The sequence below is a fragment of the Podarcis gaigeae genome, assembly GCF_964106915.1.
Source record: "Podarcis gaigeae genome assembly, chromosome: 12".
Classification (NCBI taxonomy): domain Eukaryota; kingdom Metazoa; phylum Chordata; class Lepidosauria; order Squamata; family Lacertidae; genus Podarcis; species Podarcis gaigeae.
Window position 1 is genome coordinate 31544799 of NC_139688.1, and position 25377 is coordinate 31570175.

At 44.3% G+C, this 25377-nt stretch overlaps 1 protein-coding gene across 1 annotated transcript in view; it reads left to right on the forward strand.

The window, feature by feature from the left end:
* Positions 1 to 25377, forward strand: part of SCIN (scinderin) — a 48028-nt gene that overhangs the window by 18098 nt on the left and 4553 nt on the right. Inside the window, exons 5-15 of the mRNA XM_083705278.1 lie at positions 7958 to 8050; positions 8203 to 8335; positions 8469 to 8557; positions 9813 to 10028; positions 11495 to 11616; positions 12445 to 12535; positions 15985 to 16155; positions 17104 to 17281; positions 17707 to 17828; positions 20713 to 20790; positions 24857 to 24917. Of these exons, the coding sequence (XP_083561404.1) occupies positions 7958 to 8050; positions 8203 to 8335; positions 8469 to 8557; positions 9813 to 10028; positions 11495 to 11616; positions 12445 to 12535; positions 15985 to 16155; positions 17104 to 17281; positions 17707 to 17828; positions 20713 to 20790; positions 24857 to 24917 (1354 nt within the window). The remainder of the gene's footprint in view (positions 1 to 7957; positions 8051 to 8202; positions 8336 to 8468; positions 8558 to 9812; positions 10029 to 11494; positions 11617 to 12444; positions 12536 to 15984; positions 16156 to 17103; positions 17282 to 17706; positions 17829 to 20712; positions 20791 to 24856; positions 24918 to 25377) is intronic.

Sequence of the window (25377 nt, forward strand, 5' to 3'; positions counted from 1 at the left end):
GTTGACGGTTTGGGGGAATATGTGGCCTTCCAGATCTTGCAGAACTACAACTTCCATCTTCCCTTGGCCATCAGCCATGCTCACTAGGGCTGATGGGAGTTGTAGTCCAGCAATGCCCTGAAGGCCAAAAGCAGGCTTCCTCAACCTCAGCCCTCCAGATGTTTTGAGACTACAATTCCCATCATCCCTGACCACTGGCCCTATTAGCTAGGGATCATGGGAGTTGTAGGCCAAAACAGCTGGAGGGCCGAGGTTGAGGAAGCCTGGCCAAAAGCTCCCCATTCCTGGTCTACAGCTTGCTATTTGCCAAGTTAGGTTCCTGACGTACAAGATGTGGTACTTCTCCAGAGGCCTAAATGCCAATTTGTGTGGCTTGCTTAATGTTTCTTCGCCTGACAATTATTTCAAGGCATTAATCTTAGACTTCAGGAGAAACTCTACAGTGGATGGTTGCCAATGCAAATACTCTTTAATTCCTTGAGCAAGCGGAGACACCCTTTTATTAGGTGTTTAAACAGCTTTCTAAAGCAATTACAACTCTTTTGGGGGGGAGGGTAGTGCTTACAATTAAATTATAGTATACAGAATCTGCATGCTGAAACCTACTCATCTGTGTTTTGTGTGGTCTCCGACTTGGCATCATAACTACACAGAAGGTTAGATCCTTAGACAGTTATAAATTACTTTCATGCCCTTACCTTACAATTATCAAAACAGCGAAGCTTTCTTTCATGCACTAGGCTATAATTCACTTGAGATAGAAACAGTTGTTGGTTCCATCTTCCGCCCATCAGATATGGGAAAGGTGGTAGGGAAAGGGGTGTTGCGCTGCCTTACCATGGAAGGAGTCATGGTTTATCTCCCCAGGAACCACGCCCATCCCTGCAATTATTGCAGGACCCACTTAAAAGCATTGTATCATCTGCACTGCTGGATGCCCAGATTCATTATGCTTAAAAGCAAATGGTCCACCTACTTTCACATAGCCTTCTGTGCTAAGATGACATTCCACTTGAGGTGAGTCCAGGGCCGGATTTAGGTTTGATGAGGCCCTAAGCTACTGAAGGTAATGGGGCCCTTTATATGTCCAGCTGTCCTTTGTCAACAACAAATTGTCGCTGGTTTTTGTGTTGAATATATGCTATATGGTAATTTATGGACTTATAGGTATCTAAAGCCATTTGCACATAACAAATAGGAGCCTACACAACACAAAACACTGTTGCTGTTTGTAGGTTTTATTTTATTTGTTTTTTATCTTATAGTTTGGAAATGTACATCCAGTTTTTTTCCTTTAATTTTTTTGGGGGCCCCCAAGAGAGTGGGGCCCTAAGCTATAGCTTGTTTCTCTTATACATAAATCCGGCAGTGGGTGAGTCTCCTGATCCCTTGTTGCCAGATATCTAAAAACATTATTACCCTGCTTTTCAGTTTTCAAGGCAGCATCCAAATTAGTAAAACAATGATTGCAACTATCGAAACTATAAAACAACAGAAAGCATTAGTCAGAAGCCATAAGTGTGCTTCACCTTGGCCAGTTCTAAAGTCTTCATTCATGGATATAGTTGGTGCATCAGCCTAACTTGAGCAAAGGCAACCCTCACTTGATACCTGGGCTTCCAAAGTCACCATCCTTGCTAAATAGTGTGAAATCCTCAAGATCCTTTTCCCAGCTGTCTCACTGTAGAATATACAGCTCTCTTCCCTAACATAAACAACTGTGCATTTCTTTCTAGTTTGTGCAAGTAGTTCCAAGGAACTTGAAACCGCTTTCCATTGTCCGATAATGAATTCAGTTTTCAAGCACAAATATGAAGCCTATTGTTTGGTGGCATAGCGTGAAATAAATATTTGTTTTGATCGGGTGGTTAGCTAGAAAAGAATGACTTGCAAAAGCCTTGTTGTCAAGACATGGCACTCTTCAGGGATAATTCTTGAAAACAGCACGGTTGTGATGAGGAGGATTAATCATGGCAGTGATTTGTGCCTGAGAATCTTCCCATGGCTGTGGCAGTTGCAGCTCTAAGGAAATCTTAATTAAATTATGGTCATGGATATCATGAGCTGATATGACTGAATGATTTGGTCTATGTGTGTGTCATAAGCACTCATGTAATCATGACTGCTACTTTTAATTATTGTACTTAGAGTTCTATTGCAGGGACCCGGGTGGTGCTGTGGGTTAAAACCACAGAGCCTAGGACTTGCCGATCAGAAGGTCGGCGGTTCAAATCCCAGTGACGGGGTGAGCTCCTGTTGCTCAGTCCCTGCTCCTGCCAACCTAGCAGTTCAAAAGCACATCAAAGTGCAAGTAGATAAATAGGTACCACTCCGATGGGAAGGTAAACGGCATTTCCGTGTGCTGCTCTGGTTCGCCAGAAGCAGCTTAGTCATGCTGGCCACATGACCCGGAAGCTGTACGCCGGCTCCCTTGGCCAATAAAGCGAGATGAGCGCCGAAACCCCAGAGTTGGCCATGACTGGACCTAATGGGGTCCCTTTACCTTTAGTTCTATTACTGTATATTGGATTTCTGTTTCTTTTGTGAGTTGCATTGGATATTCATTTGAACCGGAGAGTCGGGCTGAAGTATATAATAATATATAATGAAATAACAACAATAATCTCAACTCTCAAAATTGGCTGCCATATTCAGAGAGGTTCATAACAACAAGCCCAGAAACTAAGAGAGCTAAGTACTTTGACTGATGCGCGAGTATTTCAGAGCTGTGAGTATGGTCCATTATCTGTTACGGTTTTTGAAGCTGAGTGCTCACCTATTGCTGAACAAAGGGAAAGAGATTCCTAATATTTATGCAAGATCTATGTGTAGAGTGTTGTAGTGTAGAGAAGAGAATTCATGCCACCTCAAAGTGCACCTTACAAAGTGCTTTCAAGCAGCAAACGTTTTATTATTATTATTGGAATGATGCCAAAGTGGAATGCCTTGTGTTGTAGAAAATTGAGAGTGATACACTGTGAACAAAGAGTCACAATACTTATGAAGCTGAAAATTGAAAAAAAGAAATGTTGCCTGGTGATTTCAATTCCATCTTGCCATTTTACAGCATCCTAAATAGGGACACATTGGGTTGAATGCCCTGGTGCAATAAAACCTATTTGACTGCATTGTACAACTGCAGGAGAAGGTAAAATAATAAGTACCTGGGCAGAAAAACTGTATCTTCCTGAAGTCTTTTGTCTTATTGCTCTAATTTCTATGGGAAGCCTTCTGTTAGAAGCAGATATTGTCATTCTACATCTCTGAGCATTCTACTCGTAATCTTATATACTAATAGGGAATTCATTTCCTCAAGTGCCAATGCTTTTACAGCCAGCAAATATTCATAATATGAGAACTGTGCAAATTGCAGAGCTCAAGTTGTTAAAGAGGAGAACAGTAGGAGTGTACAAGATTACCCAGGTGGATACAGTAGATGATCTCCCATATTCTGGAGTCAGTGGATTGAATCTGGCGAAAGGCATTTCTAAATCTCGTTATATTTCTTAATTGGCATATCAAGGCCAAGACATCTGTGTCACCAACAACTGCATTACAAACTACCTTTGTTAATTATGCAATTTTCACTGTCGACATACTTTCTGCATTTAATTTTCCTCTGACCTCATTGCTTACAATCCACTCCTAACCTGCCACTCCCCTGACCTCTGATCGATTGCATCACGGCTGCTTACTGAGAAGGAGAGGAGGGAGACGGCTGCATAGTTGGCAAGGTGCGAATGCCCTGGCAGGAGCACCAAACTGGCTCTGGTGGAGAGCTTGCACCACTCTGACCTCATAGTTGCATCACCCTTCCCGCTCTGCCTCTGATAGGCAACAAGAGGTCAGGTGGGCGCCAACCCCCACCATGCTGTCCACTACTGCCTTATATAAAAGATTTGTACCTGAGAAGACAAATCAGCCTCTCACTGGGCTATTTCTTGCCTGACATCATGATGGGCCTGTTGGCGATGTTTTTATCAAATCTATCAGCCACTAAGTGACAAGGGCTATGCATACAGGTTATTTATTTATTTGGATATGTCTGTGAGCAATGAAATTCTATTTGCATTTAACCTGATATAGCCTTTTTATAGACTCTGTAATAATATTTATCTTGCTGAGAGAGAAAGCTGTATAGGTAGGTTGGCTCTTTGAAATATTTAAGGTGTTCTCCATCAGCTACCTTTGCACTCCTTATCTTGGCAATTTCTCCTTTATCAAATATTTACGTTGTCAACATGCCCCTCCTTGTCTAAATACAAGTATCTCCTTTGAATGGGTGGTACAACATTGCACTTACCTTATTTCAGCTAGTTTGACTTTAAGCCAAATTCAGCCGGCCCTTCTCTGGTGAATAGGAGGAGAATTATAGGAATGGTGTCATATCTATCAGTTGGTGCATATGAGGCAGCAAGCCATATTGGGTTACTATTTTGCTCTATGCTTGAGACCTAGATTTAGAAATTTACTGTAAGCCAATTTTAAAACTTTTTTATTTATTAATTTTCTCTTGCTCTGTAGCTATAGCATTCCTGAATGCCTCTCATCTCCTCTTTCCTGCATGGGTGATTGCTGGTTGGTTCCCTCTTTGTGGCCACAATTGCTTATTTATTTTGTTGTAGTTATTCCAATTTATTTTTAAAAGAATTATAACGCCAGATGAATTGTCCAATGCATTTCAACCAGTTTCCCCTCTATCAGAAGGTACTGCATTCCTATATCCACTTATAAGGAAGCAAGTCCTATTGAATTCAGTGAAACTTCCTTCAGAATCAACATGCATTGAGTTAAACCACAGAAGTTCAATTCACCTCTGATGAAGGGATTTGTGAAGCACGTTTAGCAGTTTGTTCTATTTCAGCACCTGGTTAAAGTTCACCTATTATTCTTTTTCTGGCTGGCTTTTGTGTTGCGGCCATTAAAAGGATTCAATACACTCAGTACATAAGGAATGTATTTTCGAATGTGTTTTCCTCAAACTATGGGTTGGCGTCACTTGGATTTCTCCTAAGATGACCACGTGGGAGAACATCTGAACTGGCTCCTTGGCCCACCCTAATCTGTGTTTAAGTTATTAATTCAGCCTGCTCTTCCACTCCCCCTCCCTCCAGCACCATAAAAGCTAAGGTTGTTTTAAGCCACTGAAATTAGAAAGGAGTCAAGTCAGGCTTCTCCAGCCTGACTACAAATTCTACCATCCTTAATTATTGGCTTTGCTTTTTCTCTGGGGGTACTCAAGGGTAGGAGGAGCAGGTGGCGCTGTGGTCTAAACCACTGAGCCTCTTAGGTTTGCCGATTGGAAGGTCAGCAGTTTGAATCCCCGCAACAGGGTGCTCTGTCCCAGCTTCTGCCAACCTAGCAGTTCAAAAGCACACCGGCGTGAATAGATAAATAGGCACTGCTGTGGCGGGAAGGCAAACAGCATTTCTGTGCACTCTGGCTTCCGTCACGATGTCCCATTGCACCAGAAGCGGTTTAGTCATGCTGGCTATATGATCCGGAAAGCTTTCTGTGGGCAAACGCTGGCTCCCTTGGTGTCAGGATGCTGTCAGCGGCTCCCAGCTAGTTGCCCGGAAAAATATAAAGACAAGGAAAAGTTTCTTACCCTCCTTTTTTTATTTCAATCTTTACAGAGAGAGGCTATAGAACCCAGCCTCTTGGATCATGGTGTTGTCCAGAGTGAATCTTTACACCCTGTCTCTCCCACTTCCTCTCCCACGTCTACAGGTGCTGCTATGTGCCCTCTGTCTTCGAGCTCTTTGCTCTCCTACTTTTAAGGCTCGCCGGGTTCTGGGAGATGGAGGGTCTGGAATGCTTTCTAATGACACCGTGTCAGCCAGCTGCCGCTTCAGTTCTGCCTATTCCTCCTCTCCCATTCTTTCCCAACTTTTACCCTCATCTGCCTCTGAGCTGTGACCTCCTGCAAACCACTGTTGTACATCTATACTGTCTTCTTCCTCCTCCTCCCTGGGAGGGTCAGGATGGGGAGGTGGTCTCCACCATTCCTCCTCTGCCCAGTCCCTGACACTTGGCCTCAAAAGTTAGATGAGCACCTCAACCCCATAGTCACTTTTGACTGGACCTAACTGTCCAGGGGTCCTTTACTTTTTTAAAAAAAACCTTATTGAAGGGTAGGCAGTACAGTCGTACCTTGGTTCTCGAACAGAATGCGTTCCGGGAGTTTGACTCCTGGAACTGTTTGAAAACCAAGGCATGGCTTCCGATTGGCTTCAGGATGCTTTCAGCCAACTGGAAGCAGTAGAAGTGCCAGACATTCCAAAAATCGTTCGAAAACCGGGTTTTGATCATTCGGGAGCCAATTTGTTTGGGAACCAAGGCGTTTGAGATCCAAGGTACGGCACCTTAAAAAAACCCACACAAAACATTAAAACTTCATGGCAAGTATTGGCACCTTTTATTCTTAAAAAAGGTACTTGATAGGACCGAAGGGAATCTAAAAAATCTGTAGGATTCTTGGTTGGGAAAGCCTCAGTTAAGTTATTAACAGCCCTGGAGAGGGGAAACCCACAACCTGAAAATGCAAAAAGTTTGTAAATATGAAAAACATGTCCATAGCATCCCTGGAGCGGCCATTACAGCCCATCAGTCAGGAACTGTGCTGATGGCACGTATATGCTGCTCACACACAGAAGCAGCCAGGGCACTCAAAGAAGGCAATGGCAAGATTCCCCCAGCACACAACCCTGCCTAGGCAGTGTCTCCTTGCTGAGATTTCCATTCCACCTTAAGGAGCAGACGTGTGGAACTGTTGCATGTCACATGTCTGTTTACATTCCAGAACAGCTTGCTGGGAACTTCCGTTGTGTGTATAGCTTCTGCTTTTAGCTGTTCTCTCTGAGAAGACGGAGAGAGAGAGACGACATGTTTCTTTGTTCTGATTTAGGATTAATAAATCTGTAGTTGTAGTATGAAGACAGGAGTGCCTGGCGTGCTCTGGTCGATGGGGTCACAAAGAGTCAGACACGACTAAACGACTAAACAACAACAACAAAAGTTGTAGCATTCTTTCACAAGTCTCACGCCTATTCTGTGTGCACAGTTCGATCTGCTGATAGTTTGCCCGGGTCGCTGATTTATGTCGGAACAGATGCCGATGAGTCTTTGCAGTGGGATGGCTGGAAGGAGACGGCTCAGCTGGGGCTAGCCAGCTGGCTTTGTGTGCTTTGCATGTCAACACTCCTGAGCAGCCATGGCACAGAGGAAAGGGGGCTTTCATTCTTCTCCCATGCTCTTTTCCCAAAGGAATTCATGCTCCCAGGCTTATAGGCAGACAGGAAAATATACAGCTATCGCTGTTCCTGTCCTTCCTCCTCACTTCATGGCTAAGAGCAGAGTCTGGTTGGATCTGGGAGTGATGTCTATTGGAGAGACGTCATCACAGAGTGACAACCTGAATCCCACCCCTCCTCACCCCTAGCACTGTGGCCCCAATTCAAATCACCTCCCAACCGGCTTATTGCCCAAGAAAAATATTTCGTTAGTATACCCCATCATGGAACTTTTGTACCATGCCAAATGTAGCCCTAAATCATGCAACATCTTTTTTTTAAAAAATCAAATTTCAATTTTTTCCCAGATTTCTCACGACGCTGCTAATAAAGCCATAACTAAAAATGACTGGGTTTTTTTAAAAAATCATTTTGTTTATTTACTTACTTGAGTCTGGGTGCTTGGCTTTTGTTTCTTTTTATCGCAAACATGGTGAAAAGAAGAAGGAAACAACATCTGCTCACGTGAACAACAAGAATAACCCATCAATCCTAATTTAAACGGGCACATTAATCTAAGCAGTCCATCTGTCCAAATAGATAGCCAAACAACCGGATGATAACAAGATTATATGTTCAAATGCAGAAAGGGGAGTAAGATATTCAGACCTTTGAGTAATGGATGGTGATCATTTTCTCTTTCTCTTTCTCTTTTTGTTCTGAAGGTCTTGGGACGGAAACCAGAACTTCCTGAGGGTGATGATAACGATGATGAGGCTGCTGATATTACCAACAGGAAAAGTGCCAAACTCTACATGGTACGAGCAGAATTGCCAGCTTGCTGCAGGGCTGTTTCTGAACAGAACCCTGTTTCAACTTTAGAAGTCATGACAATATGTGTTTGTTTGCTTTTTAATTACTTGAATGCAGATTTGTAGCTGATCTAAATGTGAATGTCCTGTGTCCTTAGGTATCAGACGCCAGTGGATCCATGAAGGTTTCGATTGTTGCAGAGGAGAATCCCTTCTTGAGGGCAATGCTTTTGTCTGAAGAGTGCTTTATACTGGATCACGGAGTAGCCAGGAAGATATTTGTGTGGAAAGGTATGTGGCAAATCTCTTTGCTTCTCTTTTAACATTACAATATTATAATTTACTATTATAATCAACAAAGGCTTCTGGGAGTTTCGCTCTCCTTTTGCCGTTGTAATTTTTCCTTCTGCTTTGTTTTAACAAGGTAAAAATGCTAATCCAAGTGAGAGAAAAGCAGCCATGAAATCGGCTGAAGAATTCATTCAGCAAATGAATTATCCTGCCAACACTCAGGTATACCTCTGCAAGGAACAACCGTACTTTCCGTTTTTCCCCAAGTAAACCCCCACAGGTGACTAAGGTCACTTCCAGATGACCTGTTTGTCTGTTGTTCATCCTAATTTGTTTCCAGGGAGGCTAGATGATGTTGCTTCAATTGATACCTCACACTTTCGGGTGCATTTTCCTTCCTCTTTTCTTGTTGCAAAAGGTGTGGTTTTGCAGGGGTCGGTGGGGAGCATTTTTGTTGTGCAAGAGCACCAATTCAAATTGAATTGTGCAACCTGAATTTGCTGGTATGTGGATAAATCACACCGGAAAACAGTGGCAGTCTGAAACTACCCTGAGTATAGTTTATATAAGGCCAGCCACTGGTATTATTATTATTATTATTAATATACCGCCCTATACCCAGAGGTCTCAGGGTGGTTCACATAAAAGGATCACAGTATATAAAATTAAAATAAGAGCAATAACCCAATAATGCCCCCCCAAAAGAGCTACATTTTAAAAGGGTATGGGATGTTGATCACGTCAACCAAAGGCCTGGTTAAAAAGGAACGTTTTTGCCTGGCACCTAAAGGTGTGTAATGAAGGCACCAGGTGAACTTCCCTGGGGAGAGCATTCCACAGACAGGGAGCCACTGCAGAGAAGGCCTGTTCTTGTGTTGCCACCCTCCGGACCTCTTGAGGAGGAGGCACACAAAGAAGGGCCTCAGAAGATGATCTCAGTGTCGGGGTAGGCTCATATGGATAGAGGCAGTCCTTGAGGAATTGTGGTCCTGAGCTATTTAAGGCTTTATAGGTCAAAACCAGCACTTTGAATTGGGCCCAGAAACTAATTGGTAGCCAGTGCAGTCTGACCAGAATCGGTGTAATATGCTCAAACTGTCTTGCTTGGGTGAGCAACCTGGTATAGGGGGCTGAGGTAGAAATGATGAGGCAGTCTAGGAACACTCTCACTTAAGAGTTCAAGTAGACTCCCCCTTCTGATATGGCAGCATGTTAAGGAAATATACCATTGTGAAAAAGTGGCAAAACTGTAAACTGGGGAGGGGGAACCTGCAGCTTTCCAGAAGTTGCAGGACTGTCATCATCCTTAATCACTGGCCATACTTGTCAGCCCTTGCTCCTGCCTGGTATATATTTAGAGATTGGGTTAACTGGCGAATGTTTTGCTTCTCCCACACATTAGCACACAGCGGGTACCCTAGGAAGGAAGGAGAGCTGTCAGTTATAGGCTTTCCAACCCTTTGCTTCTTGGTTTCAGATTCAGGTTCTTCCAGAAGGAGGTGAAACACCAATCTTCAAGCAGTTCTTTAGAGACTGGAAAGATAAGGATCAAAGCGATGGCTTCGGAAAAGTGTACGTCACAGAGAGAGTGGCGAGGATTGAGCAAGTTGAGTTTGATGCCACCAAGTTGCACGAGTCTCCGCAGATGGCAGCCCAGCACAACATGGTGGACGATGGCTCTGGGAAAGTGGAGGTATTTATTGACATCTAGCTCCCGGGTTTCTCTTTTAGCTGCTGTTCTGCTTTACGGTTGTAGTTTTGCAGTACAGTCGTACCTGGATCCCAAACACCTTGGTACTCAGACATTTTGGCTCCCAAACGCTGCAAACACGGAAGTGAGTATTCCGGTTTGCAAACGTTCTTTGGAACCCGAACATCCAACAGGGCTTCCATGGCTTCCGATTGGCTGCAGGAGCTTCCTGCAGCCAGTCGGAAGACGCACTTTGGTTTCCAAACGTTTTGGGAGTCGAACAGACTTCCGGAATGGATTCCGTTCAACTTCCAAGGTACGACTGAACTTTGCACCTATTTCCCCCACTCCCATACAAATACATCTAGTACATGGTTTTTTTTGGGGGGGGGGACTAGATTGTATATGGGACATACAATTGAGTCTGAGAACTATCTGGAATCCGAACGCTGTAGATGGGGAAAGGGGTCGTCTGAATGCAGAATCCACTGCAGGTGTGGAGAGGTTCTTTTATGACTTCTGCTTTTAGCATTGTTACAAAAGTTGGGTGCCTCCCCCCAATCTTTGCTGAGCAGTAGCAAGAGTCCAGGGCATTCCAGGCACTCACCCCGGGGTCTGTGCTCCTTTGGAGAATCAAGACACAGAGGAGTATGTTGTAGCTTTAAGAAATATGCTTTGTTCACCTGTTACACCTTCAGTTTGCATGGGAGGGGGTAGTCCAGATCCTACAGCATGGTCATTTCAAGACAGGCTTGGACCCCACATCAGTGCAGCCCTGGAGCCCAAGGCATCTCTCCCAGCAGGCCTGCAGCCAACCTGCCCAAGATGGATCCCAGTCTCTCTTCTTCTTCCTTCTACACAGCAACCTTTGCCAAAGACTCCCTTTTCCTGTCACCTCACAACCTTCCAAACACCCAGTCCCTGTTCACACCTCAGGGCAATGGGGAAAGGACAGTTCTTTTCTATTGCCTGTGGCCTTGTATTGTTTCTTAATGGGCCTTGCTCGGCCAGGTCGTTTTGCATACACAACCTAGGAATTCCTCTACAGCTGGTATTTCTCCTTTCATACCCCAAATAATCAAAATCCTAGCATTTATTAATTTCTAGGGGGTACCCAAAATTATAACAGTATTATATTGGAGCCTACTATATTTACATTTAGGGGAATTAATGTAGCTCAGTGGTAGAGTATCCGCTTTGCCTGCAGAAGGTCTCAGGTTCAATCCCTGATAATGATAATTGATTGTGATGCCTAATAGTGATAGAATACATCTCACGGCCTTTTGGACCTACTGTTTACATGGGAATTGATTGCAGTGCATGAAAGCTTCAGCTACAATAAATCAGATTAGTGTTTCTGCTGCAACTAACACAGCTAACCAGCTCTCTTGAATCTGTCACCTTATCAAAATGCTCTGTTTTGAGAATTTTGCAAATGCTCTTCCCCCGTGACATCTTTCATGTCTTAGATTTGGCGCGTCGAAAGCAACGGCAGAATCCCTGTGGAACCTCAGAGCTATGGGCAGTTTTATGGTGGAGATTGCTACATAATACTGTACACCTATCCCAAAGGACAGATAATCTACACATGGTATGTTTAATGGAAGCCATGCTGCTTCTTAGATTACAGTACTGTTGTTTTTATCCTTGATGCGTTGCAAGGAGCCTCTCTGAAAACCAGTATCCCCTTTGGCGGCCACAAGATGTTTTGGTGCCAGGAGCAAAGGGCAGAAAGATCCCTCCCCCATTCCATAACCAGAAGCTGATTGGATTGGCAGCTGAAACATCCTCTCTCCACCCCCCGGAATCTGCCGCCTGAAGGAGCCACCTCACTCTGCTGATAACATTGTGCCTGCATCAGGCCTTCAGAATCGGACTGAATTGTGCTTTAAATAGCTAAATCTGAAATAGGGACACTCCAGCTTTGGCCTATAGGAAGAGCCCTCCTGCCTCAAACCGTGGGGCATAACCCAGTTCTACATTCTAGAGCGCAGTGGCGTAGCATGGGTTGTGAGCACCCGGGGCAAGGCAAGTAATTTGCGCCCCCTAACCCGTGGATTTCCGCCCCCTAACCCTAACCCCCAGATGTTGCGCCCGGTGCGGCTGGCCTCCCCTGCACCCCCCACGCTACGCCACTGCTAGAGCGAAACCTGAAGGGAGTTGACCTGAGGAGTTCTTGGATAGATGAGCGATCACCTAATTCATGATCTTTTCAGGTCCCACATACTCCATACTTAATACTGTCCTATCAATAACCTCCCTGAATCTTTTGGATGGGGTCGGCTTTGCAGTTCCGAAGGCAAATGCAGGTTCTCCCAGCTGGTCATCTCTGCCACTCCCATGTGCTTTGACTCCTATAGTCAGGAGCTTCACCTTTCTAAGGGGACTTGTGTTTTATCTGCATCTTCTCCATCTACAGGCAAGGAGCTCATGCCACTCTAGATGAGTTGACTACTTCAGCATTCTTGACAGTTCAGCTCGACCGGTCACTAGACGGGCATGCAGTCCAGGTTAGTGCCTTCCTGATGAACCTGAAAATATTGATGGTGCAAACAGGAGGTCACACAAGCAACTTGAAAGCTACATTCTATTTCTTGCATACAGCGGTTCTCAACCTGTGGGTCCCCAGATGTTGTTGGACTACAACTTCCATCATCCCTGAGCTCTGTCCATCTGGGGTGATGGAAGTTGTAGTCCAACAACATCTGGGGACCCACAGGTTGAGAAAGGCTGGAAGCCCATGCTCCCTTTGTCTTTGGAAACCCTAGAAAAGCAGGGTATAGGAGGCTTTGCCATTGCAGGTTGTGACTTGTGGTCACACGGAGGGAGATTGAGATGCCCACTTCTGTATGTCCCCCCTTCATTGCATATTTAGTTAAGCCCTATTCAAAAACAGGATCACAATTAAGGTTGGGGCGGGAAGAGAAATTCAATTAAAGTCGGACCTAATTTGCACTTTCTGAAACCATATGCAAAGTAAAATACAATTATCCTTCAATGACACAGTTCTGCAGCCAAGTAATATAAACAAAAATGCATTTGCTAGTGTAGAAGGTTAACATAGTTGCATATATTAGTGAAAAGAACATGTGGAGATGTGTTATATTAACAGAAGCCGCTTTGCAAAAAATGTGTATATTAGGCAAAATTGCATACAGAAGGGTGTTGGAAAAACAAAATAGCAAACTCATGTGGAGAACTGAGCTTCACACTGGGAAAAATGAGAACCTGAGAGAAACCAAAACTGACCTTCCATCCTTAATCACAATACACTTGTGGTGCAACTATATTTTTTGTCATTAGATGGCACTGCAGGCTATATTACAATAAAAGGAGGCTTGAAATATTGTTTATCTTTGTAAGTAGTTCTGCACCATGCTTCCCTGGGAGTCTCTATAGTGCTGGGTTTGGAGAATCCAGTCCCTTTCCCCCCCTTCTCACCTGCGAGGAAGGTGGGTTCCTGATCTCCTGCCCCTGCTATGCTGTTCAGCCGTTAGGGCAGGTCTGTTCCTTTTATGAGCAGTCAATCCAAACGCAGCCTGCCCACTCCTGCCAAGCATTTATTGTGGCCTGCCCTCCCCTTTTTGTAGTCCTAGGCAGGCCGAACAATGTTCAGGTGAATACATGGACTCTATGGGTGGAGTTGCAGAATGACACAACATTTGTACGTCTGCATTAGGACTTTGATAGACGTGGGTGGCACTGTAGGTTAAACCACAGAGCCTAGGACTTGCTGATCAGAAGGTTGGCGGTTCAAATCCCTGCGACGGGGTGAGCTCCCGTTGCTTGGTCCCTGCTCCTGCCAACCTAGCAGTTTGAAAGCACATCAAAGTGCAGGTAGATAAATAGGTACTGCTCTGGCGGGAAGGTAAATGGCGTTTCCATGCACTGCTCTGGTTTGCCAGAAGCAGCTTAGTCATGCTGGCCACATGACCTGGAAGCTGCACGCCGGCTCCCTCGGCCAATAAAGCGAGATGAGTGCCGCAACCCCAGAGTCGGTCACGACTGGACCTAATGGTCAGGGGTCCCTTTACCCCTTTTAAACCCCCTTGCAAAATGCCAAAGGAAGCCATTGTGCTCTTTGGTGCTTGCGCAAGAGAAGCGCCACATGTTCAGACCACATCCAGAACATGTTTAAAGCATGTTGCTTCCCCACCAACAGTCCTGGGAACTGTAGTTTCTTAAGGATACTGAGAATGCTAGCTGTAAGGGGGGAACTACAGTTCCCAGAATTCTGGGCGCGGGGAGCAATCTGATTTAAATGTATGGTTGGGTCTGCCCATAGTTTAATTTCCACATGCTCTCTAAGGAAGCAGTTCTTCAACCACCACCCGACCCCAATTCTATCCATCTGTAGTTTGCTTCTCATCTGTTGCCTGTGTCTTTTCCTTCTTGCACTACCATTAACAGCCATGGGGGCGCCTTTTTCATTCATTCCCTTGTGAGCAGCCTTCCAGAGGCTGCATGCTGGTGGTGGCTGGAGCCAGAGGCAAAAATTGGGTGGTAGCACGGCTGTGACTCTTACCTCGGTACAGTAGGCTACATCCCAGATACACAAAGGTCGGAGGTTTCTGCGCACAGTCTCCATCCTCCATCCCAGAAAAGCAAGAGGTGTTATCATGGTTCCAGCTTGGAAGTACAACCATAAAAACAAGCACCTTGTTCACCCCTGTCTCCTCTTCTGCTGCTGTTTCCCATGGGTCAAATTTTAGATTGTAGGCTCCTCGGGGCAGGGTTACCTATCCTCTTGTATTCTGGTTAGGTGCTGGGAACATTGATAATATTATAAATATTAGCAAGTACCAAGTCTTTGACACATGGTAGATTAGGTGCCTCAGAACAGGCCGTAAGAGATGCTTGCAATTAACTTGCAGCAGGAACAGGGTATCTGCAGCCCTCCAGGTTTTGTGGGATTGCAGTTCCCACCATCCTTGACTATTGGCTACGCTTGCTGGGGCTGATGAAGCTGGAGTCCACCAACCCCTTCTGTGCAGCATTGGACTAGCTGAAATCTCAGGTACCTGAGTGGGAGGATTCATGGTCCATTGATGGACATTAGTATTTCTGTCCTCCATGCACTGGAGTGTTGGCGCTGACCTTTAAAGCCCTAAACGGCCTCGGCCCAGTATACCTGAAGGAGTGTTTCCAACCCCATCGTTCAGCCCGGACACTGAGGTCCAGCACTGAAGGCCTTCTGGCGGTTCTCTCACTGCGAGAAGTGAGGTTACCAGGCAGAGGGCCTTCTCGGTAGTGGCTCCCACCCTGTGGAACACCCTCCCATCAGATGTCAAAGAAATAAACAACTATCTGACTTTTAGAAGACATCTGAAGGCATTTTTGTTTAGGGAAGTTTTTAATGTTTAAACCCGTATTGTGTTTTTAATATTTGATTGGGAGCCGCCCAGAGTGGCTGGGGAAACCCAGCCAGATGGGCAGGGTAGAAATAATAAATTATTATTATTAGATAATGCACCCCAAAGATCAATTGATAATGCATTCCAGGGATCAGTTGTAAGAAAGAGCTCTTCTCGCTTCCTTCTTTAACGACAGCCTTCTTGATAATCAACCTGGTTGGTGCATTTCCATTCCCAGATGGCTTTATGCTCCTTGCCTTTCTCCCAGCTCCAGGCAGGTACACAAACAGGGCGCTGCTTCCTGCTGCATTTAAATGCAAATCTCAAATCTGAACCAAACACACATGCACACACCAGAATGTTATATGAGGAATATTTAGATTGCAACGGCATGCTGCATTTCTGCTTCCGTGAGAGGCAGGTTTAGAACGCCACGGCTGCACACACACACTGCAGTCACATAAGCTTGAATTATTCAAGAGAAACGTGCCACTCTTCATTCTTGCCAACTTCCAGCGAAGCATCTGTTGGCCAGGGCAGGCCAGGGCAGCAGGCAGCCTCGTAAAAATCTGTTTCCTTGCTGTTCCCTTCAAACGTCGCTGCAGATCAGAGTCAGCCAAGGCAAGGAGCCCCTGCACTTGTTGAGTTTGTTCAAAGACAAACCGCTCATTGTTTACAAGGATGGGACGTCCAAGAAAGGCGGACAGAAGCCTGCTGCTCCAACACGCTTGTTCCAAATCCGCAGGAACCTAGCATCCATCACCAGGATTGTCGAGGTAAGAAATAGGCGTTCGGAAACCTGTTCTCCGTGTAGCAAGATGAAACGGACACCAAATTCCAGAGCCGGGGACAAACTAGATGTGATGGTAGCAGACACGTGTGTCTGCCTGCAGATGTGTCCCAGTCAGGTAGAAAGGTGTGATAAGACCCTAACAAGCTGTTTTCTATTGAGAGAGGTCCATCTAGCTCAGTGCTGAATACATTGATTCCATATGTATGCAATCAAAGCAGCTCTCCCCTCTCGATTTTCATAGCATGGGGAATCTCCAGATTTGGGGAAGAGATAGGGTAAAGTAGCAGTCGTCGTAGGAGAATGCCATATGAGGGGGGAATTAAAACGGGTGTGAGGGGTTCACAATCCACATGAAACCAAGGTATGGATGGGCCAAAGCTGCACCTCTCCAGGGCTTCAGAAAAGAGACATCCTTGACCCTCTGGAGCAGATTCAGGGAGTCCTGTTGTGCTACTGGGCATGCTTGCAATGTCTTCCACTTGTGCAACCATTCAGCTGAATGGCCCTGTATACTGATTTCAGGTCCCACACATAAATGTTTGCTGACTAGGTGGTATCATTGCCGCACTGAAACTGGATTATATTGAAGCTCGTATGTATTTTTCAGTGTTATCCAGATCCAACTTTTATGAGTCAGTTGAAAGTCCTGCCAAAAGCACTTTCCTAAAAAGTTGTTGTTGTTGTTGTTTATTTTGCTGGGTGGGAATGGAGATGTGTGTACAGTAAAACCTTCCTTTCACTGCTAGTTTATTTTTAACATCATAATTAGGACTCACTCTTTGTGTTGGCCTTTTAAGAGCTTGCATCTTGAGTGGCACCTGTGAAGTCAGAGGGATTGTTCTGGGCTTAAATTAATGTTGCAAACTGCAAAAATGAGAAAGAAATAAAAAAGAAGAAGCAGGAGACTGATGCAATCTCACTCCTGTCTCAGGTTGATGCGGATGGCACTTCGCTGAATTCCAATGATGTTTTTGTTTTGAAACTGCCAAGTAATGCTGGGTATACCTGGATTGGGAAAGGAGCAAGCAGAGAAGAAGAGAAGGGGGCACAGTATGTAGCTGGTGTCCTCAAGTGCCAAACCTCAAGGATTGAAGAAGGCCAGGAACCAGGTGAGCACAACTCTACAATTCTAGCGTTCTATTATTTGATGCATTAAATGTCCACAGTCCTTGACATTTGGAAAAATGGCTTCCTAATATTAGTGGCCGTACCAGTGGTGTAACGTGGGTTGCCAGTGCCCAGGGCCATACGGAGGAGGAGGTGGGTGGGAGGGAAACGGACAGAGTATGCACACACTTTCAACTGCCTAACAGCGTCTGCATCATCCAGGAGATTGCAGCTGCAAACATAAGAAGAGTCGTTCCGTTGTTTGGAGAGGTCACTTCCTGGCTTGCATGGAGGAGCCCCATGATGGAAGCACAGCTGTATTGAGGCAGCACCCAGTGTTGAAATTTTACACCCCTAACAATCTTGTTTCATCAACACTTGTTTGCAGGGCGTTTCACCAAGGAAGTGTTTTTGTTGTATCTTCCAGAGCCATTTTGGAGTGCCCTTGGTGGAAAGAAAGAATACCAGACATCGGCACAGTTACTGACTGAGTCTGAAGACCATCCTCCACGTCTTTATGGCTGTTCTAATAAGACCGGCAGGTTTATAGTAAGTATATGGCAGATAATTTCTGCTCTGTCCCTTGATTGCTATGGTCATTCCATCTCTGGGTCTTAAATGAGATTACTCACATCCTTTGCAGAGCAAGGAAGAACATAATTTGCAGGGCATAGAGCAAATTTATCATAACATGGAGGGCTCAGACGTAGGCTGCCTTATAGTTGATCATATTTCGGAGGAATGCTACCCCACCCACTGACAATCCTGCCATTCTGTCTTTTATTTTTTCCCTTTTCATTTCCTTCTGGCCAGTGTTTTTCTCCATGTCCACTGAGCCACTAAGCAGTATATATATATTTATTTGTAATATACTGTGGCTCAAAAGCTTTGTCAAAGAGAGCTGAAAAACCTCCAGGTATATAGCTGTGCTATGTTTGGAGTTCAATACATTCCTTTGGCCTTGAGAAATGTAATAGGTGTGAAAACAGAAGAGTCTTTTAAGAATTCTGAGTAGTCAAGCCCAGAATAAGCAAAGAAGATATTGATGAACTGAGTCAACACTGGTGGATAAAAATGTAGGTCACACAAAGGATCTTCATGAGGCATGGATTAAAACATTTTTTTCCAAGGAAAGCTTTGTTGAATCTCTCCCTTTCTCTCTTTCCATACATACAAACATACATATACACAGTGCTTTTTTTTTGCGGGGATACAGGGGTACGCATACCCCTAAACATTTTGTGAATCTTTGTACTTTTGTCCATTTACTGTATTTATTTTCCCCGATTTGAACTATAAAATGGTGATTTTCTTGTGTCAAAATGAGAGTACCCCTAAACATTTTTTTTAGAAAAAAAGCACTGCATATACATACATATAATTTAAAAAAAAACTAGAAGAAACATTTTCCAGGACCACTTTTCATAATACAAACATTTATAACCAATAACATTAATTAAATAAAAATAAGACAGAGAGATTCTTATCTGCTCATTGCTTCACCTAAATGTCTAATAAATCATGGCTCCTTGTGTCCATCAAGTGTATCTGGACTCTGAAGGAAAGAAGCTTATAGGCTCTATATACTTGCATACTAAGCTGGTACTCTATTGAGATCTTCCAATTTTACTATATAATTAAGTTAGAACAAAACACAGGAAGCTTTGAGGAAGAACATATTAATGCAACAAAGCTTGGCTTGATTATGAAAATACTTTCTGCAGTGTAAGAGGGCTTACATTTTGTTTCAAAGTTTCAAAGTTGTATGAGAAGGACTGAAATATCCAGTTTAATTTTATCGTTTAGCAGCAGTCTAGTTGCTCTGTGTACAAAGGGAGAGGGAGATGAACTTTTTAGTAGTCACTATCCTATTTTCTCTTATTTGTTAACTTTATATTGTATCGAATGGCGGCGGCTTACTCATTAGTCAAGTAACGAGTGCAATGCAAATTCCCACACACATCTGCCCTAATTTTCTAAAACGCAATGTTCTGTACCAAAAAAGTGTTTCTCTTAAAAAAAATAATCTGCTAATTGGTTTTAAAAAATAAAGTAATGTCACCGGGTGTCTAGTTAATTTAACAGATTTACTGCATTTTATTCTTTATTTAAATCCTTTCTAAATCTGGTTCCTCAGTGCAAGCACAATATGTCCATTGCTTATTAAAAATAAATCAGCAGCAGCCTCAAATTCACTGCCTGGGTAAGTTTCCAGACAGCTAAATAACAAGCGCTGCCATAGGTGTAATGCCACCTGGAACATCTCTGTCTTGTGGCTAGTCCTAGATTCTGATTGGCCAAGAAGGATGTGTTCCACATTATTTGGTTTGTGAAAATATGGGTGCCTCCCGACTGTCACTATTTTGTAGGAAGAATTCAAGCACATAACATCAATTTAGGTGTGTGCGATTAAAGTAGATTAAAGCATTTTGTTGTGCAACAAATCCATATATTTTTTAAAAAAATATTTATTACTTTTCCAACAGTTTAAACACTACAAAAAAAAGTTAAACAAGACAATACAGTACAATACAAAAACAACATTACATAACACTAACACATTAAACTAACAAAACAAAACAGAAACAATTTAAGACACATCAAACAATTTCAATATCTTATCTTTCATTCACTTGTTTCAACGACCTCCTCACACGTCCCTTTTTGTATTCCACTTCTGTTAATTGTTTCAGCAATTCCTTTCCATCTTCCTCTGTTTTCTGTCCTGTAATTATCTTAACATATTCTAACCTTATTTTTCCCTTTAGTACACTAATAATCTATTTGTACTTAGTTCCTTATAACATTTCTACTAAAGCCATATAACTTCATTCCAACATTTTTCTAACGTTCATTAATTTTACAGTATTTCTGTAAATAGTCTTTAAACTTTTTCCAGTCTTCTTCCACCAACAAATCCATTTTTTAAAAAAGGAAAGAAGCCTTTCTGAGGTTTGGAACGTGATGGGGAAATGCACCAGAAAGTGTGGGATGAACAAATTATTAATGGAAAGCCATATGAACACCTCACCAGCAAATTAGGATGAGTGCTCACTGCCGTATAACCACTGTATAATCAGAGTAAATGCTCAATAAAGACAAGATATAATCTAACCCTTGACACTTTGGCCTCCCCCCTTGCTGCAGCTGGTCCTGAACGCCTGACTGCATTATCTTGACTGTGACTCAGTCTCTAACTGTTCTCCTGGCTGTGATTTCTCCCTTTCAACCACCCACAGTCCAACCTATACTGTCCATTGCTTGCGATTTTGACCCCCAACCTTCACCAGCTCTTAAATAGCTTCTGCCACTTCCAGCATAAGATGGACTCTACCTCAACATCCACTCATAAATCAGAGAACATTGTAGACTAGTCTGTGCTATTTTGTATACAGGAACGTATGTCGCCAAGTGTTGTTGTTTTTAAACATAGATTGAGGAGGTTCCTGGAGAATTCACTCAGGAGGACTTGGCTGAAGATGACGTCATGCTGCTAGATACTTGGGATCAGGTAAGGCACATGTAATTAACGGAGCTGTGTGGGACGAAAGAGACATGTAATCTGGTTTACACCTATAGCAGCATTAAGTGGAAGGACAATTAAGTGGAAGGACAAAGCATTAAGTGGAATGCACCACTTCAGGTTGCAGGTGGAGTAATCACATCTTCAAATCCTAATCCCATTAAAGATACATGCAAATAGAAAACTGGCAAAGCAGGCTGGTTTGTAATGCTAGCTTTTTATGTGCAGGGAGCTGTGCTTCTGTTTTTTTGTTTTGTTTTTGTTTTCCCTTCAAAAGTGGCAACCCCTATTTCTAGTCTGAAATGGTATAGCCTATCCCAGGCTCATTCTGTAGCCATGGTCTAACTCAGTGTTTCCCAACCGGTGTTCCGCGGCACACTAGTGTGCCGCGAGACGTTGCCTCGTGTGCCGCTTGGGAAACACTGCTCTAAGCGAGAGGGGACTCTGCTCAGGCTGCATCCGCCGTGCGCGAGGGAGGCGCTTCCTCTCGTGAGGGAGGCGAGAAGAAGGGAGGCGGGGCCGAGCAGGCGGATTGGCCCGGCGGCGGCCGTGACGTCACCCTGCGCGCGGCGGCAGATTCGAAACTCCTCAGGCGCAGGCGCGGCTGGAGCAGGAAGGCCGCTCTGCTTGAGAGGAAAGAGAGGGAGCCGCTGCCGGCGGGATGAAGAACACCGTTCCGCGGAGCACCGTGAAGAAGCTGCTGAGCAAGCACAAGCCGCACTTGCCTCAGGGTCTTACTGCCCACCCACCTCTGTTTCCTTGCTGTGCTTGCTCAAACGGAACAAAGAGCAGGGAAAGCCCCTCCCCTCCAGGCAAGCAGGCAGGAGGGGGAGAGAGAGAGAGAGCGTGCGAGCTGGCTGGCTTGGGTGAGTAGGTGAGGGAAAACTTTTGCCTTCCTTTCCTCCCTCCCCGTTATACCCCTCTCCTGCATTCTTAGCCAGCTGCTTCTCTGCACACCCCTCTCGTGCTCCTTGTCCGTTCTGTGTTTTTCCTTCCCTCCCCACTTAAAATGTGGTTTAAAAGCATGGATCCACATGGATCCTCAGGATCTTTGCATTGGGTCACCCCAAATTCACCAACAGATCACATAGCATGTCCATGGCTACAGCCTGCCCTCCAAAAATCACGCACCCACTGTTGCCTGGGGCTGCAGTGGTGCAAAAATGTGGTTACAAAACATGGATCCACATGGATCCTCAGGATCTTTGCATTGGGTCACCCCAAATTCACCATCAGATCACATAGCATGTCCATAGCTACAGCCTGCCCCCCCCCCAAATCACACACCCACTGTTGCCTGGGGCTGCAATGGTGCAAAAACGTGGTTACAAAACATGGATCCACAGGGATTCTCAGGATTTTTGCATTGGGTCACCCCAAATTCACCATCAGATCACATGTCTGTGGCCACAGCATGAAGCACAAAAATGATACATCATTAATATTCACTGCCCACGGCGGCAGCCAATTGGCTGCCGCAAAGGGCGGGCCCTCACAGGTTCACTGAATAAAGTATTTTATAATTTTTCATATTTCTGTTTACTTACTATTTCATAATAAAGTAATTATAAAATACTTTATTTGTGTTTATTTGATTCCTATTAAAGAGAGTTACTTTATATATAGTCAATATAGGCACAGAGTTAATTTTTTAAACATTTTCTAATGGTGGTGTGCCTCGAGATTTTTTTCATGAAACAAGTGTGCCTTTGCCCAAAAAAGGTTGGGAAACACTGGTCTAACTCAGTTGTAGGCAACCTAAGGCCCGTGGGCCGGATGCGGCCCAATTGCCTTCTCAATCTGGCCTGCAGACGGTCCCGGAATCAGCGTGTTTTTACATGAGTAGAATGTGTCCTTTTATTTAAAATGAATCTCTGGGTTATTTGTGGGAGATAGGAATTTGTTATTCCCCCCCCAAAAAAAAATAGTCCGGCCCACCACATGGTCTGAGGGACAGTGGACCGGCCCACAGCTGAAAAAGGTCGATGACCCCTGGTTTACCTGAATTGTTGTGTAGATCAGTTCAAAGAATGATAAAAGAAAATCTTGGGATGTGCTGTGAAGGAAATGAATGGCACACAGAACTCCACATAAGTGAAGTTAAAGGAGGAGACGTGGGGAGGGAGAGACCTCTATTTTAAAACAAGCAGTTGTAAAAGATGTTTATTTGGATGTATTTGAGAAATAACTATATTTGCCAGAAGAATGTCCTAGATGTTTGGCTTTCTTGGGGCCCATTTCAACATGACATTTGGCATCTCTGGATTGACTATTGAGCAATTCCCTTGAAAACATGTTTAAATGAGTCATTCACACCACTTTCTCAGAGATGACCTGGAGAACTTAGCAGATGCTCTGCCAAAAGTAAAAAGATGACTATTTATATATATGTATCTGAGAATCCACCCAAACCAGAAAACAAGTCCGTTGAACATAAGACATATCTTTAATTAAGGAACATGATATTCAGCACAAATGGTCTTCATATACAATTTTTTTTATAGTAACTGTCTTCCGTTTCATAACAGCTATGCCAACTCTCCTAAATATGTAATTTAATATCTCTCTCATTTCAATTCCTCCTCTCTGTCCCTCACAACCACACACTCCAACTCTCATTTCTCAGCTGGCACAAGCTAGCAGTCAGTCCCAACTCCATTCCCTCCCTTCCTGTCAATCATTCTTCCGCTAGTTCTTCTGTCACAGTTTATTTAGCTGCCCATCAATAAATATTCCCTGGCCAGCGTGCAAGCAAAATAATGCTAAAAATTGCAATATATCATAATTAAACCAGCAAAAAACTGCTGAAAAGATAACAGAAAACTGCCATTACCCAGAGGAAGTATAAAACAGCTTGAATTCAAAACACAATAAAAGATCTGGGTGAATAAAAAGGTCTTTGCCTGGTGTTCATAGAGATGGTGCCAGACAAGCTTCTCTGGGAAAGGTATTCCTTAGCCAGGGTTCTACTAGCAAAAAACCCCACAAACCTTCCTAGACACCCACCTCCCTTCACTTGGCAAGGTCGCCCACAGTGCATGCAGCCTCTTAGGAGTATCTTAAGGGTTGGGGCATGGGTTTCTGAAGGAATTTTTCTGGGAAGAGGGACAAGTAAACACTCCAAACCAACCAACAAATGTGCATCCATAACTGAAAAGGGGGAGCAGGCAAGCACCTTGCTAAATAAATGAGAAGAGTGCCTGCACATTTTGTTGTGTATCTCGTGCTCTACAAACACTAAAAACTTGCTCTTTAAAAATAAATAAAATAAAACTGGGAATCTGGGGATTGTGCTTCATCTGGGGGGAAGGAGCCAACAGCCCTCCCCCCCCCCCCGCCGAAGCCCATGGTTTGGGGAAGCATATGCAGGTGGGGAAAATTTTCCAGGCTATTTATTATATTTACATCCCACCTTTCCTCCAAGGAGCCCAATGTGCACAAAAGCAATGGAGAAAACTGGGGGGGGGGGGGATATAAAGGTCTTTGCCTTGCATTAAAATGACATCAAAGTAGGCATCAGGCAAGCCACACTGGGAAGAGCCTGCCATAGATGGAGTGTCACCACCAAGCAGGCCCTGTCCCATGAAGCCACCTGCCACATCTCTGATGATGTGGACACCGAAAGAAGAGCCTTTGTTGTCCTAAGGGGTGCAAATGGCTTGAAGGCGAGGAGGACAGATGAATGTCGGACTTCTACAACCTTTTGCCATCTAGATGTTTTGTGCTGCAACTCCCATCATCACTGCCATGCTGGGTGGGCTGAGTCCAAAACATTTAGAGGGCACCAGATTGGGGAAGACTGGGAAAAGTTGGTGGCCAATAGAGAAATGAGGTGGAAATAAGACAACATGCAGCCTGAAAGAAATTTTCAAGGCCATGGGACTGCAAACCCACAGAGGTGGGCAAATCATGGAGCTGAATTTTAAATATTGACTAGAAATCATCCCTGTCTTTGAATGCTGGGCATTAGTATTTTATGTACAGGTCAAACTGTGGCGAAACCTCAAATTTATACCACTTTGTTGAAGCAGTCTCTCTCTTCATCACATCCTAGATATTTCTCTGGATTGGTAAGGATGCAAATGAAACGGAACGCACTGAATCAGTTAAATCAGGTAAGCTATGATTAAAATTGATGCAGTCTTTTTTAGATGAATGAAAGGAGATATTTGAAGAGCTTCTCCCAAGTTATTTATACTAATCAGACAAGGTAGTCAGAGGCAACCCCAGTAGAATCGGGCCTATTTGGGCGGATGGGGTATTGCCCCACCAACCCCTCAGTCAGCCCTCAGTTTGCCCCCCTACTTTCTGCCAATCCAGATTCCAGACAGGCCCATTGTGAGAGGCAAAGGCAATTTTCCCAGGGTGGTGCTGGCTGTCAGTCTCCTCCTCAGTCTCCGTGTTGCCCATGTAAAAATCCTCAGGGAGGATAATGGGGCAAAGGTAGAATTCTTTGGCTCTTCCTGTGACTGCCCCCATCTCCATGTTCTGTTGGCCTCCTAAAGTTCTGCCCGACCAGCCCCACTGGGTGCCAGCCACCACTGCTGACCCAGAATAATTTGGGCCTGTTCCCAC